Genomic DNA, 19,667 nt, shown 5'->3' with positions numbered 1-19,667 from the left:
TTGTATTATCTGACTGTTCAATAAACTACTCTCACAAAAATAGCTCTCAGAATTTTAAGTACATCACTGCATGTCATCCCCCAAATGAAAACGTGACAGTGAATGACTCTGTATACTACCAATTACATTTTACAGATCACTGTGCACCTAACTTACAAATAGCATTGCTTATTTTACCCTGACTACTCATGGAAGTGAAATTACTTCAGTGCCTAAACGCTTGTAGGACAAAGCCTGCAGAAGTGACTTATAGAGGACCAACTTAAGCAGCCCAATTCTGATTTTGTGACTGAGTCAACCCCTCCAGAAACGACCGCTCTGTTTATGCTGATTTTCTGACGAATTTCTGACAAATCTTCCGGACTTTTTTTTTGATTTTTTTTGCTAAAACTAGCAGAACAAAACGCTGGATTTTCCCAAATGCTTAAGACCTGTTTGCACGCTGTGCCCATTATAAAGCAAGCACCTCTGAAGGAAACCCATGCCTCCACGCATCCCTCCTTCCTCACCAGCCACCCAAGCCGCTCTGAAAGCGGGAAGCGTACGTGGTAAAAGGAGGGACTTTCGATAAAAGAACGGATTCCGCTTAACCTCAACGCGGCCGATGAGTTCCGGGCAGAGAGCGTGCCGCCCTTCCCCGCCCGCAGAGCCGAGCGCCGAGCCCTCACACGGAGGGGGAACCAAGCGGCGGACCCCTCTCCGTCCCTCCCCTCCCCGCCTCCCCTCAGCCTGCGGGGGCGGCGGCGCGGCCCCCCCACGAGCGCACCCGCCGCTTGGGTTTGGCGGGGCGGGCGGCGGTTGGGCGCGCGGCGGCGGCCGTTGGGGCGGCCGTTGGACTACAGGTCCCGTGGCGCCGCGCGGCGCGGGGGCGGGGCGCGGGCGGCGGAAGGGGCGCCGCTCCCTGGCGGCGGCGGGGGGCAGCTCTATCCGGGCCTTTGGCGCTTTCCCTTCCTTTCGCGCCGGCGGCCGCTGTGAGGCGGCGGGTCCATGTGCGCACGGCGCGGCGCGGCCCCGGCCCCTGCCCTCCGCCTCCTCCTCTTCCCCCCGCCGCCGCCACCATGGACCCCAACACCATCATCGAGGCCCTGCGGGGTACCATGGATCCGGCGTTGCGGGAAGCCGCCGAGAGGCAGCTTAACGAGGTGAGGGCGCCGACGGGGCCTGGGCCGGGGCCGCGGCCGCTGCGATACTGGAAAGCGGGGGGGACGGCGGGGCGGGCGGGGGGGTCGGGGCGGGCCTGTGTGAGGGGGAAGCGAGGCAGGCCCGGCGGGGGCGGCGGGAAGGGGCCGAGGGCGCGGGGAGACGGGGCTGAGAGGAGCGGTTGCACACCCCCCCGCTCCCTCACGCCGTCTCCCCGCGCCCTCGGCCCCTTCCCGCCGCCGGGCCCCGCCTGGTGTCACGGCGGCTGCAGGCCGGGCCCGGCCGCCCGACTCGCATTGTCCCCGGCACATGGCAGCAGGGCCTCCGGCCGGGGCCAGGCCAGGCCATGCCGTACCGGGCGGGGTTGGCAAGGCCGGGGGGGGTTAGCGGCAGAAAGCGGTCGGCGTTGGGTAGGAGGCCCCCGTTGCCTTTCCTGTCGGTAACAAATTACCTCCATTGTCTTCCTGCTCGGAAGGTAATCTGTAGAGAGGTGTTTTAAAATCCTCGGTGGCGCAGGCCCCCAGTGGCTCAGAGGCTGGACCCAGTCCTGCCTAGGACTGTTTAAGGACAGTCTTTGGATGTGGAAGGCAGCAATTTGTCAACGGGAAAAGAGGTAGCAAGACCCCTATCGCTTTATAAGTAGTGCAGTATCGCTTTATAAGTAGTGCAGCCTGTTAGTGTAAGAGTGGCCTGGGCTGAGTTCGCAAATAAATCTGATATAGCCTGGCGTTCTTTGGTGTTGGTACAAACCCTTTGGGCTCCGGGTTCGGCGGCGCTGTCGAGCTAGGTGTGCTTTCTGGGTGTAGTATCGACACGTGCCCAAGAGACGGGGGAAGACTGGGTTCCCAACCCAGATATGTCATCCGCTTTGACTACATTCATGTGTCATATTGGAATATAACAAAACCAGCAGGTCCTGCTTCCACAGATTTCAATTTTGGAAGAAGGTTATATTTTTGTTCGACTTAACTCTGCCCCGTAGGTGAAAACTTTTCTTTATTGATGAGACACAGCCACGGGACTTTTAGACATTTTGAAATAAAAGGTGTTCTAGTGTTTGACTCAGAGAAAAGGTGATAGCTTGATGGAGGAGGTGAAGGATAAGCCTGTGTGGCAGCTCTTGTGGTGCCTTTAGTTGGCCTTTTCCACAAACGTTTTTCTTTGTTGCTCTTAAGCAGACTTTAGGCCTGAAAAAATACGTTTAATGCAACAGATGTTCAGCAGAGCTTACATAAAGGTGGGCCAAATGTTCTGCTGGCAGTAGAGAAACTTTCAAAAACTAAAGGTATAGCTTCTTATATTATAAAAAAGTGTAATTAAGCTGAATTCCTGCATGTCATTTAACAAGTGAATGGCAAATAAATATTAGGTGCATTTGAAATAGATAGCTGTAAAACTACTCAATATTTAATTGAGGTTTGTATGAAGTAATTGGCTATCTTTTCCATATACTTCCGTAAAAAGTATTTTAGTGTTTCTTATTTAAACCAAAATTGAAAATAATGTAATTGCCTATAAAGACAGTAATATGTATGAAATCTTAAGCTGGCTTCAAAATGCAATTTTTTGTGTTCTATGTATGTCAATATCTATATATAGTAACTTGCTTGAAATCTATTTTAGCTATTTTCTGCAGGTATTGAGTTGCTGAACATGCAGGAAATTACGTTGTCTGCCAGTCGGGGTCTTCAGCAAATGGCTAACTCTGTTGCATGAATGATCATGCTCACCGGCAACTGACTGTGTTTCACACTTTTGAATCAAAACATCGTGGTCTGTCATGTACTACACAAGTATTAAATTGATATAAAAGCCAGATATCTGTGCCCCTTTAAAAGCACCAAAAGTTGAACCAATGCGTAAGAATTCTCTATTATTGGAAATGTAGCCTCACTGATCTTTCACAGACCTTTTGTGATAAAAATATTTCTTAAACCCTAAATCTGCAAGCACTTGTACATGTGTGCAGTTTGTCACATGCATGGTCTTTGTTTTGCATAGGTTTACTGCAGTCAGTTGTGCATTTGCTTGCAGGATACTGGTCGACATTTGTTAATTGTTAGGGCAATTCTGTTACCAGTTAATATTTTATTTCAGGTATGAGGGTCTCTTTCTCTGTAAAGATGAAATCTTACAGCAGTGACCGCTGTTCTTGCACGCAGCCAGGCACACACAAGTGTTTTTATAATTTAAGTTTAATAGTTGCCCTTGGTTGACCTTTTAGTTTACCTTTAATTTGTCTGAAATGCCTCTGTTGAGCTGATGAGACTGGTTTTCAGTAGAATGGTCATTTTACCTTATCAGAAAAGAATGTGCTTCAGTCAGTAATTGATATTCCTGATTAATGGAAGAGTTAAGTATCTAGATCATCTTCATCATAATCAACAAAGTTTCCACTGACTGAAGAAGGGGACCGGCGTGTATGATTCTTGGTTTGTCACGGCTGTGTTATTTTTCCTTTCACCTTGGCTAAGTCATGAATTGTTCTATGCTTTATTTCTTCTTTCACTAAATTTTATCAGATCATATTGCCTGCACATGAAGTGCTGTGAGAACTTTTAGAGTTTAGATATGCTAAAAAAAAGAAAAAAGGCAGGTATCTCGGTCTCTTTGACTTTACTTTCCTCTCTGTGAAAATAAGTTACAGGGAATGATACCACTAGCTCTTGTGTCCGACAGCTTGTCATGTAATTTCCAGCTGGTTATGTACCCTGAGGGGTTTGCCCATCTCTGTCCCTGTCTTACAGGGGAAAGCTGTGTTTTACAAGGACTTAGAAACCAGACTCTTCAAGTAAGCTATTGGAAAGCAGCAAGAAGATGTTGTTGCCTTTTGAAATAGTCTGTACTGTGTGTATAAAGTGTTCCCCAGAAATGGTGATGAAAATGGATATTTTTAACTATGCAGCTATGGAATGACACTCTGAAAATAATACACAGTGTTGTTTCATCTTCTAATATCAACATATTTATAAGGCACAGTTGTTAGATAGTACTTTCCTTGCAGGTTTCTTCTTTGTAATTCCAGGGAATTTATAACTTAACTGTTACGTATGTCTTGTAAGTATCTGAGGTTAACCCCAGTACATATGAGCTATTAAGACATCTTTTCAGACTAACCACCCAATTTTTGTGTCTGACGATGTTTTTTTTTAAAAAAAAGAGCAATCCCCAATAACTCATAATTTTTTTAAGTCAAAAGCTTAACAGAGTTTGTTTAGGAAAATGTTATCCTGTTGCTCTACTGAAAAACTGCCTTTCAGAAGTTATGTTTAAACCTTTTAATGTTCTAATATAAGCGATGGGGGAAGGAAAAATGCTTTAGCTTGTTGACTAGTCGCCATTGCACGCCATCGGTTTAACAATACAGTAGGGCCTAGTTCAGTGTCTTTCATTGCCTGCTTAATAGATACGAATGTCAGAACGATGGAATGATTAAATTTAATGATTGGACTCTTAACTACGGGGAGCTTTGGAGTGAAAGGTTGTCAAAGGGGAAAAAGCAAGCTGCTTATTATGCAGTGCCTTTTATCCGGGAATTTCCAAATGCTTAAATACTATGTGTTGGATCCTTTGGGGTAGGTATTTATAGTGTTACCCCCATCTTTAATTTTTTTTTTAACCTTTTCTAACATGGTCTTCATGTATAACACCTATGGCTATATATTGTAGTGTGAGGAAGAACAAGAACCAAGCATGTTTCCTGGCACTGATTATCAGATCATGGGTTCTCCTTTAAAATTATGATGATATTTTGCCAAAAGTACTTGATTCTTTTCACTTCCCTTATCTTCCATCTATATATTTTGGTGTGTGCTAGGTGAGAGATGCTTTGGGAAAGGATGGTTTTAAATTTTGTGTATCAAGGCTGGTCCAACACCAGAAATCCCCTTGGGGGCAGTAAGGAACCAAGGGAGCTTTGTCTTGGTTAGGAAGAAGTTACATTCTTGATGCATGTTAACCAGTACAAGATAAAATCCTAGCAGGCAGGGCGACTTGCCACTTTCTCATGACTTAGCAAATAGTTACCATGTGTGCTTAGCTAGCCTTTGCTAGGAGCTCATTCGTTTTTCCTCTGCGAACACAAGAGCAGATGGGCTTCAGAACTTGCAGACAGTATTCTGATGAAATGAGCATCAAGGATGTTTGCAAGATATGCGTGTATGTATTTTTTGTGGACCTTAAACTGGATTTACATATACATTGTGGCTGCATAAAGAGGTGGCAGAACTAGCTTGCAAAAACCTGAGGTCAGAATGACTTCCACACCTGCTGAGTTCTTAAAAAAGAATTGAAAGAGTGCTACAGGGCAGTTTGCTGATTCAGTATGGCCTAACAGTTCCTGACCTTACCTTTCTATAAAAAACCCAAACTGTTTCATCTCAGTATAATAGTTGTGTTCATCTAGTCCTGTTATGGTCTAGATCAAAAATTGCATGTAGATTTTTTCAAAATTGGAATGGGGGAGATGCGTTGAATTCCTATTTTTTCAGCTCCTTTAAAAAAAAAAGTAACCTTTATTTAAATGTGTGCTACTTTGAATAACTATATAAATAACCTAGGGTTCTAGTTCAGCAACATACAGTAAGTATTACCCTTCTGTTTTGCTTTTTTGGTAACAGTAAAGGAGGTACCTATAGTATTGTGTCTGTTATGGTATGTTAAATTCTTAATGTCTAAGAAGAGTGCACAGAGGTCTTCTTACCCGAGAAGAAGCTTCTTGTTTTTATCATTTAGTGGCATGCAGGCTTTGTATGAGATATGAATAATTCTAGTATTAAAGATGAATTTAACTGACGTTAGTGAGTATCACTACTAGGGAAAAAGTGCTTTTGCATATCATAATTAATTGTTGATAGTTCATATGCCATGAACTGGTCTTTTTAATGTTAACTTCAAACTTCATTTATATTTCAGATTATGTATCTGGCATGACACTTTTCTCAAGTGTGTTTTAGCACACGGCTAACAAACCAACTCTGCTAGGAAAAACTGCAGTGAAATATGCAAAAAGATTGTGTGTTCTGGAACAGTGATTGATATTAACAGACAGTGGTGCAGCGTTTGTGGTCTGATAGAATACATTCCTCAGCTAGCGAGGCTGCATAGCAAAGATTGCTCTTGGGAAAAGTCCCTGAGTTCTTTGGCTCTTAGACAACAAAGTCATACCAGTGACAAGGCATGTTGGAGGATTTGTAAGGGGGAAGGACTTGAGATCAGTTTTGGTTTTGTTTTTTTAAAATGTTGAGTTACATATTGGGAAACAGACTTTGACTGTGACAGAACCATTTATTTTTTTCAGTTATCATTGTAGTTCTCTAATATTTTTTTAAAAGGGTATTTGTAAACAAGGAGTAAGAGAATAAAAGACAAAGTTTTGTGGATGTCAAAACTTTAAAGTCATAGAAATTGTTTCTACTCTCCATGCAGTTTAGAGTATGTGATAGCAACCATTGTGAAATCCTGATTTTAATTCTCGCATGCTGGTGCCATTGGACTTCTGTGTAGAATGACACTACTTGCCAGTGGCTTTCATGGAAGTGGCATCACTGGGGCACGCATGGGCCGGCAGAATCCTCTGTTCAGATAGTTCCCTGATAGACCTTTAATGAATCTTCATTTGCAGCTCACCTTTTGTATAGCAAAGTATTCAAGCTAGTATTTGTATAGAATATGTACCTAAAATAGGTGTGGTTTTTTTGTTTCGTTGTTTTTTTTTTTTTTAGCAGTGCTGTCATTGAAGAGGAACATGATGTCCTGAGAGGCAGCCATCTTTGGAGAGTAAAAATACTAAAGATTAAAATAGCTGAAATGGATGTGTTCGGTACTTTTAATGCCGTAGATACAAAGTTAGCACCTATGTGGTGTCTTATTTTAAGTTTAGTTGGGTTTTTTTGGGTGCCAATAAGATATTGGATGTTCTTTTTAATAGTAAAGCGAAACAAGGGAGCAAATGACAGGTTATTGTAGTACCTGGGATTTTATTTGACCATTCAGTACACACATGCCTTCATGTAGCTGTCGTTACTCCTCCCCACATTTCAGTTTCTCTGGAATCACCTTCCTTTCAGTGACGTGGGAAGGGGGTCATTGTAAAGAGTTTGGAAGTCCTTTATATTGCATATAGAATGCATAGAAGTGTTAATGTAGCTCTGTGTGAATTTAGTTATGAATTGAACGGATTAAGAGGAGGCTTTGTTTGAAAAGTACAAGGTATTTTACTTATGCTACCTTGTATTAAAAGCACAAATTATTTCTAGTCTGAATCACTGCTTTGAACCACTAAAGGTGATGAAGTAGCTCATCCTTGTGGTTGGTTGGTGTCTGATGCTTGAGATGTTAATAAGGATGATACTTGTAAGATTTTAAAAAAACAAGATAATGGTATAGATGTTTTGGTCCTATCCTTTAAAATTTGTTATAGTTCAAAGAATCCAGTGAAAATATATTAATCCCACATACTAATATAATTGACATTTCTGGAGAGCTTCTGTAGCTTGCTACAGGCATAGGCTCAGTCCTGTTTTTTTTAATGAAGAAAAGATTATTCTTCGGTTTTTTTATTAGATTTCAATGTGTGGCACTTTTGTACACTGTCTAATTTCTGTTGCTTTTTGCTTTTAAAACACAACATTTTTTTTATTCAATTTGTTTTGTTATTCCTGTTAGTTCCTTCATAGTTCTTAAGCTATTTCCATATTTTTTTATTGAAATGGATAGTTTTTATTAAAAGGATAGTTGTCATTTATCATGAAAAAGGGAAAGCAATCCTTCATTTTTAAAATTCTAGAACTAAATGCCTTTCAATTTCCAAACGTGAAATACATTGCAAATTTTCGCTGTTGAAAAGGTAGCTGTTAAGTTTATCATAGTCATTGTGGAAAGACATCCGTTTGCACTTTTAAGTCCATTTTAGGCAGACTGTAACATGCCCATATTCATAGGTGAGTCAAAGGTTATTGAAACTGAAAGCTTTCTTGAGCAAGTTCATAGTAACACATTTAAGTACAGGAGTACTTCCGCTGACATTAATGTTAAGCATATAATTGAATACTGTGCTGAATTAGGGTCTAATGTCATTTGGTATGTGTTGCAGAAGTGTGTCTGTTAATGTTACTTAAGAAAAGAAGGAACTTAACGGACCTGGAGCTGTAGTAGAAATTAATACCAACAAGTAAATTTTATTTTAAATATGTTTATTGAACCATTACTTGACAGTTGAAAACAAATACTTTTTTTCATTTGAAAGTGTATTTGCTTCTTCAGGACTTTGGGGATATCAGAGGCATGTGGGTCAGAAAGATGCGTGCTTATATTGCAATTTTGGTTACTCCCAATTCATCAAAATGCAATCTACAAATAAACACATCAGTTGGACCAGATGTGAGTGTTGCTTCTGTGTGTTTTCTGTAGCCTGTAGATTTTTAGTGCACAGGATGAATAAGTACAACAACGTTTTAACATTTTGGGGAGTTTCTTAAGTCAATTAGTTTCTTCATTTAAAATCAGTTTTGAATAACAGGAGATAGAAAACAAGCTACGCTAATCAAATCTAAGTACAAATGCGTAAACAAATGTCATGTCCCAGGCTGTCCCTTTTACACTTGTTCATAGTAGAACGTTGAATTTGCTAGGGAAAGTTAAAGTTGAAGAGAAGAACCTGGTGCTGTAGGAGTGAGCTGGGCAGCGTTACATACTTAGGAGGAATGTTGATACTTCATACCATCAAAAGAGCTTTTGGTCCTACTAAAAGAATAGGAAGATAATTTCTCATTGTGTCTCTTTAGGATATTAACTTGCTCTGCTGCAGTAACTGAGACAGTCATTTGTTTTTGATAAATGAGTAGTGTAATTTCAATGGTTTCCAAAGTATTAATTTATTTGCTTTATGTACGGAGTAGTAAACTGAGTAACAAGTAGGTAAGAGGTGTTCTCCTAAGAGTTTAAAGATTAAGTTATGTAGATCTATGCAGTTGTCTTTGATGGAAGTGCCGCAAAGGGTGTATGAAACAATATTGACGTGTCAGTGGAGATAAAGCAGAAATGTATCTTGGCAATTTGAATCATGGAGTAATTAGGTTAGAAGGGACCTCTGTGGAGCATCTCGTCCAGCCCCCTGAAGCAAAACTATTTCGAAGTTAGATGAGGTAGATTGGGACTTGTCCAATTGAGTTCTGAATATCTCAAATGACAAGGTCCCACAGCCTCTGTGGACAGACTGTACCAGACCCTGGCCACCCTTGTGATTTTTTTTTTTTTTTTCCTTTTGTAAAATAGGAATTTCCCCTCACTGCAGCTCATGTCCATTGACTCTTGAACTCGAGGAAAATTATGTCATTTTCCAGTTATAAAAACTAGAGTTAGTTTTTAAGCATTACAATTCACTTTTCCTAGGGAAATTTGGGGTTTGATGCTTAGGAAAGGTGGGTAAAGGATGCTATAATAATGTTAAGGTTAGTTTCCTCGTATTGAAAGTACAATATCGCATTTAGTGTACCAATGACATTTCTCATTATTGTAAGAAAAAACATGTTTTGTTTTCTTTGAAAGTGAACTTTTGCAAATCCTTGCAAAGTTGTTACTCCGCGGATGTCACTCCATTTAGGTCTCCGTACTGTTGGTTTGCTGTTGTATAGGTATGCTGACAGTTGCCGCAGTAATGCATAAATGGTCACTTGAAGCTGTTTTTGTAGAAAGATGGACTATGAGTTGGACAGGCTTGCTTAAGGCTGGGCTTAGTTTTAAAACATAGTTGCCATCTGTTTCTTAGATTATTATATAATGAATTCATACCTTGTTAAAGGTCACTGTAAACTTGCTGCGCTTGGGTTTTTCTGGCTATTTAGATATTCTTTGAAGTAAGTATTTGTTCTGAAGGAAGAACACGTTTGCTGACTGTAAAACACTGATTCCTGAAGCCTGTTTAATGATTTCTTCAACTCTGTTACCTTAAACGGTGGGGTTTTTCCTCCCCCATGCTGTCTTCAGAATACAGTGAGCATGAAACTCTGGAATGCTTTGGTTGATTAGCTGACTACTGTGAAACTGTCTGAATTGCTGGTATTCTACTGATTGCATTACATCATTATAAAGATATTGTAAAACCTAAGGGGAGTATTCTAAAACTTAACAAACTATGACTAAATAATTTTTTTTTTTTTCCCCCTCTACAGGCTCATAAGTCAGTGAACTTTGTTTCAACTCTGCTTCAGATCACTATGTCCGAGCAACTGGATTTACCAGTGAGACAGGCAGGCAAGTTTTCAAATCTTTTTTTCATTGTATCTACTTTAATGGTGCATACACACAAGTACATATGCAGATACTGTTAAAGAATTCTAATGGTTTTAATCTCAAATACTCAAAAGCTGGGAGTCACTCAAATTACAGTCATCCTGAACTGTATCTGGCACCATACACTGAATAGGGAAGACAGAAAGAAAAGGTGGCTGGCTCTTCAGTGATTGCTCCACTTTATCTCTAGTGAATGAAGGTCTTTAAGGAAACAGAATGTTTCATGATGCTAGTACACTTGGTCCAAGGAGGTAATTTAACCTTGTACTAGTAATGCTAATGTTTCTAAACATTTTAAGTGGAAGAAAACAAATTATGTCTTTTGGAATCCTGCTGATTTGCACATGAGCCATCTGTAAAATTGGATATTGAATATTAGCAACTCCAAGCACCATCTTAAAGCCACGATGATTACTTGATAGAGGTTTCTGATACAATACTTCAGTGGTTTTTCTGACAGTTCAGGAAGTGTGATCTTGATCACTTATTTGAATCTTTCACATAGTAGACTATTCTAAGTTGTAGTATAAGCCTAACTTGCATTTTTATTTTAGTGCTTGGGGGTACCATTCAGATGATGACTCCTAAAGTTACTGCTTAACATGTATAACATGCAAAAAAGGGGGGAGGTTTGAAAACAACCTCTGAAAATTCACCCTCAGTGTAAGCCAATTAAAAACCAAAGCAGTCTGTAGAGAATGGAGACAACTCATACAATGCATAGCTTACAAACAGTGCATGTTTTGCAAAGTAATTAATGGCATGATAAATCCCATTGAGGACAGGTTGAAATCTGTGTCAGTTCGGTCTTGTAATAGCACGTATCTGCTAAGTGTTTCTTACCTTTGCAGACTCTTTCAGAAACCCTTTGGTTTTTGAATCTTCAGAACGTGCATATGAAATTTGGGAAGAGAAGTTGCTTTATGGATTTGTACATAGAATTTGATTAATAGTAACTTTGTTATTAGTTTGTCATTTGAGATTTCCTGTTGCATTTTGTAAGTCCTTTTCTTTCCAAGTGCTGTAATCTATATTCTGCCACATAAGCCATTTGGATTTGGTTGTCAAATGGTAAATGAAGGCATTTGTGCCAGCAGCCTGATTGCTACAAAGTGCTGTGGCCCATAACCTTGGTATAAAGGAGCTCTGTTTCTCTTTAGCATTCGCTCCTGTGTCACAAACTTAATTAGATTTTTTTTTTTTATGCTTACAAGGGATGTTTTAGATAGTCGTTAGTATTGATTAGCTTTGTTTTAATGAAAATACTGAGAAAATAATTATAAAGGATTTTTCAGAAGTGTCTTGCTAAAATGTTCCACAGCTATTTATCTGTAGCACAGATAAAAGCAATACATTTAGTGTTTTTATATGAAAACAGATTTACAGAACTAAAAATACAGACATCACAATAAATGGGTAAAAGGGTATCAACCTAGTAGATTATTAGGTTAATAATTTGCATGGTTTATTTATTTTGATTATCCTACTCAGAAATGGTCAATGAATTAGTTATTTCAAGCAGTTTTGTTCTAAAATAGATTTGTTTGCAAAATGAGTGTTTGTTTTGTAATTTGAATGGCTATCAGCTGATTTGCCACTTGTCTCACAGGAGTTATCTACTTGAAAAATATGATAACCCAGTATTGGCCAGATCGTGAAACCGCACCAGGAGAGATTCCACCTTACTCCATCCCGGAAGAAGATAGACACTGTATTCGTGAAAATATTGTAGAAGCCATTATTCACTCTCCTGAACTGATCAGGTATGCAGTCTTAACCTGTTTATGAATTGGCTGTGGTTTCTGACTGTTGGGTTTCTTTTTTTTTTTTTTTGTTGCACAACTAAGATCACCATGCTAAGCATCATTGTCATACACTGTGTATCCTAAGCATAGAATTAAAGTAATTAAAGTAGATGGAAAAACAGTTTTCAGCTTGTGCAGCATGTAGAAATTTAAAGTTCCTCAAATGGAGAATGTTAAGCAGAAGGTACAGAACCTAAACCTTCTAAACAAAACTTGAAATAAGTCTAAGTTTGGGCAATACTAGCTGTTTCAACATCACAAGAATATTATTAAAATAATAGTATTAATTTATTTAATCATTGTGCATTTGATTTCCAGAGTACAGCTTACTACTTGCATTCACCATATTATCAAGCATGATTATCCTAGTCGCTGGACTGCAGTTGTGGAGAAAATTGGATTTTATCTTCAGTCTGACAACAGTGCTTGTTGGCTTGGAATTCTTCTTTGTCTTTATCAACTTGTGAAAAACTATGAGTAAGTTTTTCTACCATTTAAAACAGAAGAATTAGTATATTTGTGTGTGTTTTTTCTATTCTGTATATATATTGTAACCATGTAGAATTGCGTGTGGGATTGCACAAAGGTGATAGAAATCTAATTTTAGAAAATATTCTTGAATAGTCACCATGCAGATGTTGGCTTATATGTCTTCTCCACAGAAGAAATGACAGAAACACTGCCTTCATTAAAGGTTTGAGATCAGAAAAGAGAGGGTGTTTTAAAGCCTTAATTTGGTAGTTGTTTTTTATGGATTGATAGCAGTAAGAAAGTCTGCTCAAAATCACAACTTTTGCAGAAAATGATTATTTAAACTGGGTTTAGACTGTTAAACAATTTGTACTCTAGGTATCAGTGACAGTGTACATATAAAGGTTTCAAAGTATGAAATCTTGAATGTTAGGAAGTTCAGAATTAGTTGACTGACTTTAATATGATCATTTTGATAGCCTCATCCAACCCATCATAGCAAATCTTTATCAAAGCCTACAGTTCTCCTATATGCAAGGCATTGGGCTAGGATACAGGAGTATGTTCTTTGCTCTGTATCTGGCAGTATGCTCAGAGCTTTAAAGTTGAGGTTGCCCTTTGAGAAGTTATGTGGAGCTTAGCTGCTGCTGCTGACATGTAGGAAGCTCATTTGAGCTGGGTCAGAGAAAAGTGCGATCCTGGAGTCAGGGAATTGTAGTAGTGGAACTGATGGAATCCACAACTTACTGTTTCAAAGCACTGTCATACATAACATTTTTGTTTCAGGTTCATTTTTGTTTCATTTAAAATGTTGCATTGAAAACTTTCACTGTCTAATTCCATGAATTTTGTGTAAATTAATGTAAAACAGGTGAATATCAGTTTCTCAAAAATCCTTTTTTTATAGCAGTGCTATAAAGACCTTTTAATCCCTTGTTGGACTTCTTTTGGTGGCTGAAAAATGCAAGTCCTGCTAGGAAAGGAAAATTAACGAATTTCTCACTTGATATAAACATCTTTAACCAAATATACAGCAGAGCTCTGTGAGAAATAAAACATGAAGTGTTCACTGGTAGTGTATTGTGATTATAGCAATCCTTGTTTAGGGAAGAATTTTTAGAAGAGCACAGTCACTGTGTGATTAAGGTAACAGGTGTGTTCATAATCCTGGTTGATCAAACACTAGCTGAGGCCAGGAACTGCTCATACTTGTTTAGCTTTCTGGTGAAGTCAGTGAGGGTCGATTTCACAAATCATGGGAATACGCACGATTCATTGTGTAACAATATGGGGGAAAGCAGGTCTCTGTAAAATTTGTTAAATTACTTATGTCCGTTTTTTTGGGGGGGTAAATCTGCATAATGTTATGACTTTGATCAAGTTTTTACTGCTCGAGTTGTAGGAATATTTAGCTATTGAATTTTTTTTTTCCCAAGTCCAGCCAGCAAGATCAAATGTCTGCTCTTTGTGTAGTCATTCCTTCTGCTTTTTTTCAATTGTGTCTTTTGCGGAAACTAGAAACTGAGTTTTCCTGAGCAACGTTTAATTCTCACAGTTAGGTTTCTATTTCAGAAAATACATGGAAACTATATTACTGAAGGGGGTTTTGGAGCTCAGTGTTCTGTAGTAGTTTTTACAGAACATGCCATCTCGCAGCAAATTGAGTAGACTTTATCTTATATTTCTGCAAATTGGCACTGTTGGAGAGGCTGAGCATTGATATTTAATCTTACTGAAAAGTCTACCAAAAATGTATTTTAAAAAAAAAACCAAAACAACCAAACCAAAACCCAATCCCTCAACCCAAAGATCTCTCACAGTAGTCTGAGTATTATAGTATTAATTACTTAATCAAAAAATAAAGCTGTACAGTCTGAAAGTGATATTTTACTTTGTTCTTATTGTCATCACCAGTATGGACAAGATCCTGTTCTGCTGTGATAACTCTTGAGTCAATAAGGACATTCTTCTTTTTAAATTAAAAGTTGGGGGGAAGATTTCAAAATGCGACTTGGTTTCCTTTCAGGAATTCTGAAATGTTTTGAGAAAGGAAACGGAGCCTTGTTGTCAGCATAGGCAAACTGGTGGACTGTCACCAGCATGGGAAGGTCTGAGGCACTATTTCAAGGGGGGGTTGCGATTGCAGCCTGCTTACAGTCCGCCACATAGCCTTGAAGCCTACATTCTCCATCAAATTGTTAGATTTGGGCAAATTAAATGGTAAGATGTGAGGTCTAGACATCAATGGTAAACTGTGAGAGACTTCACAGTTTACTTTCTTCAATGTCAGTGGAGCTTCTGGAAATACTTTGATAAATTGTGAACTCTGATAAATGTCTTTCTGGAATCTTACTGACTAGCCCGGCATCTGCCATTCTTGGCAATAAACATGTACCTTTTGCTTGCAGTTTTTGTAGTGCTCTGATTGCTTTTCACTATAGTGATGGTGTAGCTGAACATGACGTACTATTCAAAGTGAATAAGTTGGCAAGAGTGCGTTACCAGGAGAAAACTAATGTGGATATATAGTGGAGTAATGGATGCTCAGCGGTTTTCTAACTTGCCTTTTAACTGTAATGTTGTCTGCCTAGAGCTTTATTTCAAATTCTGTAACAAGAAATGGCTAGGTTTTTAAAAAAAATCTATGTTGTTATGAACTGTAATATAACCTACTTGTGTCTACGCTGGGAAAAGGTGGACTTCTTAAAATTCAAAAGCTACTTGAAAGATCTACAAAACTAGTTTGTTCTCATCTAAAGGTACAAGAAACCAGAGGAGCGGAGTCCTTTGATAGCTGCAATGCAACATTTTCTACCAGTTCTGAAGGACAGTTTCATTCAGCTCTTGAGTGATCCATCTGATCAGTCTGTCCTCATCCAGAAACAGATTTTCAAAATATTTTACGCCCTTGTCCAGGTAAAAAATAAACTTTGTACCTGCTTGATCAGTAATTTAATTTAAAGCAGTATGCTTTTACTTAAAACAGTAAATGACAGAAATATTAACAATATTAGATTACATCTGCATCATTTCCCCTACTACTCAGCTGTGATATGAATCACAGGTTTTTGGTATGCTTGATTGTGCTGTACTTTTACTTTAGTACAGTGCTATTCCTGGTTGGCATTAGATAGAACTTATGCATGGCATCCTCTAAGGTAGAGTGTTTGCTAGAAATCCAATTAGAAAATCAGTTTTCTAATGACAGATTGTAGAGGCCAGCCTACATAGAATTACCAGTGTAAGTGCAGCAGTTTGGAATGAAACTGTTAATATGCTGTTAATTGCTTCAGAAATTAGTATAACATCCATTTAAGTAGCGTCTTAGCATTGCATAATCAGAATGCATTGGAGTAAAGACCTCTAGCACCTTTGACGATATTGAGGATATAGACTAGGTTGCATTAAGTTCTTTTTAGCCTGGTTTTCCGAGTCATTTGCTAATCTTTCATGGTAGCTAAGTGTAGACAAAGATTTGAAAGAGCTAAAATTCAAACTCTGCAAGTAACATTATTTTCAAATTGCTTTATAATAAATTTATTTTGCCCCCTTTTTTTTAAATAAGTACACGTTACCTTTGGAGTTGATAAATCAGCAAAACCTGACTGAATGGATAGAAATCCTGAAGACTGTTGTTGACAGGGATGTACCAGCTGTAAGTGGCTTTTGGCTATTTATGTCTTTAAGCTTAAATATTTTTCATTCATTAGAATGTTAAAAAGTTGAATCTTTTATTCTGCATTCTTTTTTCTCTAGATGCCAAGAAAATAAATTTTTAAGCTAAATAAGGTGTTTTAAACAGACTAGACAAATTTTGAAAATATGTAGCTTGTATGGGAGTTCTGTTGGTTTCAAATTATAGCACAACTTATTTTGGCTTCTTGTTTCAAGAATTTGTTGACCATTTATGCAGCATATATCATGGGATTTATTTTCATATATGCTGTACTTCTGTTAAGCTAGACGTGCAAATGGCAGGTTAAAAGCAAAATATGCTATATAGTTTTTCAAAATACATATAATTTGAACTCTTTGTGAATAGTTAGTAAGTAATTTTTTTTTTTTTTTTTTTTTTTTTCTTTTTCCCCCTAAAGGAAACCCTTCAGGTTGATGTAGATGACAGACCTGAGTTGCCTTGGTGGAAATGCAAGAAATGGGCTTTGCATATCTTGGCTAGGCTTTTTGAGAGGTATTTTCTCTTCCATTATTATTTTAAAAAAAACAAACAAATATTCAAGTCAATAATATTACTGCACCCTTGAATTTGCATACTTGCTTCTAATTCTAGGTATGGAAGCCCTGGTAATGTTTCCAAGGAGTACAATGAGTTTGCTGAAGTGTTCCTGAAGGCATTTGCTGTTGGTGTTCAGCAAGTAAGAAACACTGACGGGGCGGGGGGCCAGTATTAGGATAAGTTTAGAGTTAGTAGTGATTTCTTATTTCATTATTTTCTGAAAAGAGGCTTCTTGCTCGTCACAATTAGGGGTTTTTTAAGCACATTGGTATGGAAAGCACTGATGTCTGTGGGTTAAAGGAAAAGAATGATTAAAAAAATTATTAATTTGCCACATAGGACAATCCACTGAAAATAGCCTATGCAGCATTGATAAACTCTAAATAGAGTAAAAGCTCTCATATAACAAACCCTCAGATGAGCTTCAGTAAATGCTATGAATTTTTCTCTTTCTGGAAGAGACAGGTAAAATATTTATGTGGTGTAGTTGACCTTCTTAGCTACCCTTTTAATTCTGATGATACAGTTCTTTGACTCAAAGTCAGTAAATACTAAGCTTTGCAGCCTTCTGCAAAAGCCTGATCAAGCAGAGGCTTGCTTACAAACAGGTAAGTCTGGTCCCTTTCCACTCTTCTTGCTGTCTGGGGGTTGCCACTTCTACAGGGTCTGTTATACACAAAGCATCTTCTGGACTATAGCAGTTTCTAACCTGATGTATGAAATGTTATGCCAAACTATCCTTGACTTACCTTTATTGGAGTAACTTCATGATTCAGATAGTCCTACCACATGGTAGCAACCTACAGATTTTCTGGAAGGGACAGAATGGTTTGGTGGGGCAGGAATTGTCATCTGCCTCTCTTATAGCGCATGTGTGTTTAAAGTCAGTTATTTGAACTTTTTGAACTAGCAAGAAAATTCCCATGAATATGGGGAAGTTTTTGGATCTGATTCTCAGCTCCTGGCTGTACAGCTGACTTCTGTTCTTTTGAAAGAAGCTTATTTATAAAACAACTTGAAGTAGTTTTTGTAAAATTTCCTTGTATTGGCTCATAAATCTGTTTAAGGTGATTAGGTTGTCAATGTAAATAGACAATTTATGAAAAGCTCAGGGAGCAGGACATTTTCTTCAAAGCCTTTATTTTAATCAGGAACAGTTCTTAGTTCAGTTTCAGTTTTCTTAGTTTTCATTCCTAATGAAATTATAATGCGCTACAGGACTTTAAAACAGGAAAAGTAGGGAAAGTATCTCGTAAATACATGTTTTTTGAAGGTCATCCAAAGTATTGAAAGGGAAAAGAACGTTTGTCACACTGAGTGTTAGGAAATATATCCCAACATTGTACTCAGACAAGTGGAGTCAGCGTCACCTTCTGAGGTGCTCATCTGGCACCTGTAGATGAAATCAGACAGATAATTATTACATGTTCTTTAAGACTTTACTGGTTGCTTTGCACTTCCAAGATAAAATGAAGTTCTGACAAAAGATTGTATGGGCGAAAGAGGTCTTTGAAAAGGTAAATTTAACCAGTTCGGCAAAATACTTTGTGTTTTTTCTTTACATTTTCTTTGAATCAAATTTGATCCTTACTGTTACTGCATCTGGGAAACACCAAGAATTCAAGTCTTAAGAAAATTGCTGAAAAGTAAGACTTTAAAATGATTACAGTTTCTTCCTATAGAATAATGTGACTTGTTTGGAAATACAGATTATTTTAAGGTGCTGTCCTCTATTTCTGTGCAGAAGATAAATCTCGGATGTATGCTCAAGAAATTGAATCCTTCATATAAATGTTACGGGATATTTTTGAATAGGGTGTATTTCTTTACAAAAATTGGAAATCCGTGAAATACTGAAGAATACAAATTCTGATAATATGCATCACTGAGTTCTCTTTACTCTCCGAAGCGTACACACCCTTTTACTAAAGGAGTAATAAATACATGGTATGGGATTACGGGTTGTTCAAGTATAAATTTAAAATATACTGCCATTATTCACATAATTACTTCTTATGGGTTATTCTTTTTATCTACTCTATATCTTTTTGTCATGTGCATGTCACACACACCCCACCCCCCCAAAAAATATATCCAGTACATTGAGCATTAGTTCTAGCTGAACTTTCTTAAGCTTGTCCAAAACAGGCTGAGCTGCCTAGCTGGAATACCTTGATTCTTACCCCTTGTGTTAGCAGCTGTTTTGCTCAAGACATCCCATTTTGAAAGACCTGATGAGCCAGAACTAAGGCCTAGTCCAACACTGCTGCCTGGTTGCTCTTTGGCACAGTTGCAGCATATTCTTTATTTGCCCTGGAGCCTCCATCCCACATCCTGCTTTTCCTCACTGCAATTCTTAAACATTTTCTTTTTAATTTCTTTACTTACTGCATCTGAATCATGAAAGTGCTTAGCTTTGTAAAAGATAGGACCAAAACTCTTGTCCTAAATAGCATGGCTGCAAAGACCATTTGTTAGGCCTCAGCTTTGTCTTCATTTCCAAAGACTATTCCCCATCCCTTCATTGACTGTTGTTGAATTTAGGCTTTTCTGTGTGCTGACCTGTTACATTGGAGAATCTCTCTCAAAAAAAAAGAAACTTCAGATCCTTCTAAAATTCAGATACACAACTGGACCTTCTTGGATAAGTTTTTCCACAGAGAAGATTGTATTACTATATGTTCTAGTTTGCTGAAGACCCAGGATTACTACTTTTGCCTAGAACA

At 38.4% G+C, this 19,667-nt stretch overlaps 1 protein-coding gene across 1 annotated transcript in view; it reads left to right on the top strand.

Moving 5' to 3' along the window:
* The first annotated feature begins 886 nt into the window (after positions 1 to 886).
* Positions 887 to 19,667, top strand: part of IPO7 (importin 7) — a 38,719-nt gene continuing 19,938 nt past the window's right edge. Inside the window, exons 1-8 of the mRNA XM_087745180.1 lie at positions 887 to 1,142; positions 10,311 to 10,392; positions 12,041 to 12,194; positions 12,555 to 12,713; positions 15,467 to 15,623; positions 16,273 to 16,362; positions 16,802 to 16,896; positions 16,996 to 17,080. Coding sequence (XP_087601306.1) covers positions 1,059 to 1,142; positions 10,311 to 10,392; positions 12,041 to 12,194; positions 12,555 to 12,713; positions 15,467 to 15,623; positions 16,273 to 16,362; positions 16,802 to 16,896; positions 16,996 to 17,080 — 906 coding nt within the window. The 5' untranslated portion in view covers positions 887 to 1,058. The remainder of the gene's footprint in view (positions 1,143 to 10,310; positions 10,393 to 12,040; positions 12,195 to 12,554; positions 12,714 to 15,466; positions 15,624 to 16,272; positions 16,363 to 16,801; positions 16,897 to 16,995; positions 17,081 to 19,667) is intronic.

Source organism: Nipponia nippon, unplaced genomic scaffold (genome assembly GCF_047370975.1).
Source record: "Nipponia nippon isolate SJK-2023a ecotype South Korea unplaced genomic scaffold, ASM4737097v1 scaffold_10, whole genome shotgun sequence".
Classification (NCBI taxonomy): Eukaryota; Metazoa; Chordata; class Aves; order Pelecaniformes; family Threskiornithidae; genus Nipponia; species Nipponia nippon.
Note: the sequence above shows the minus strand (reverse complement) of the source record. Positions and strands in the feature narration are given on the sequence as shown.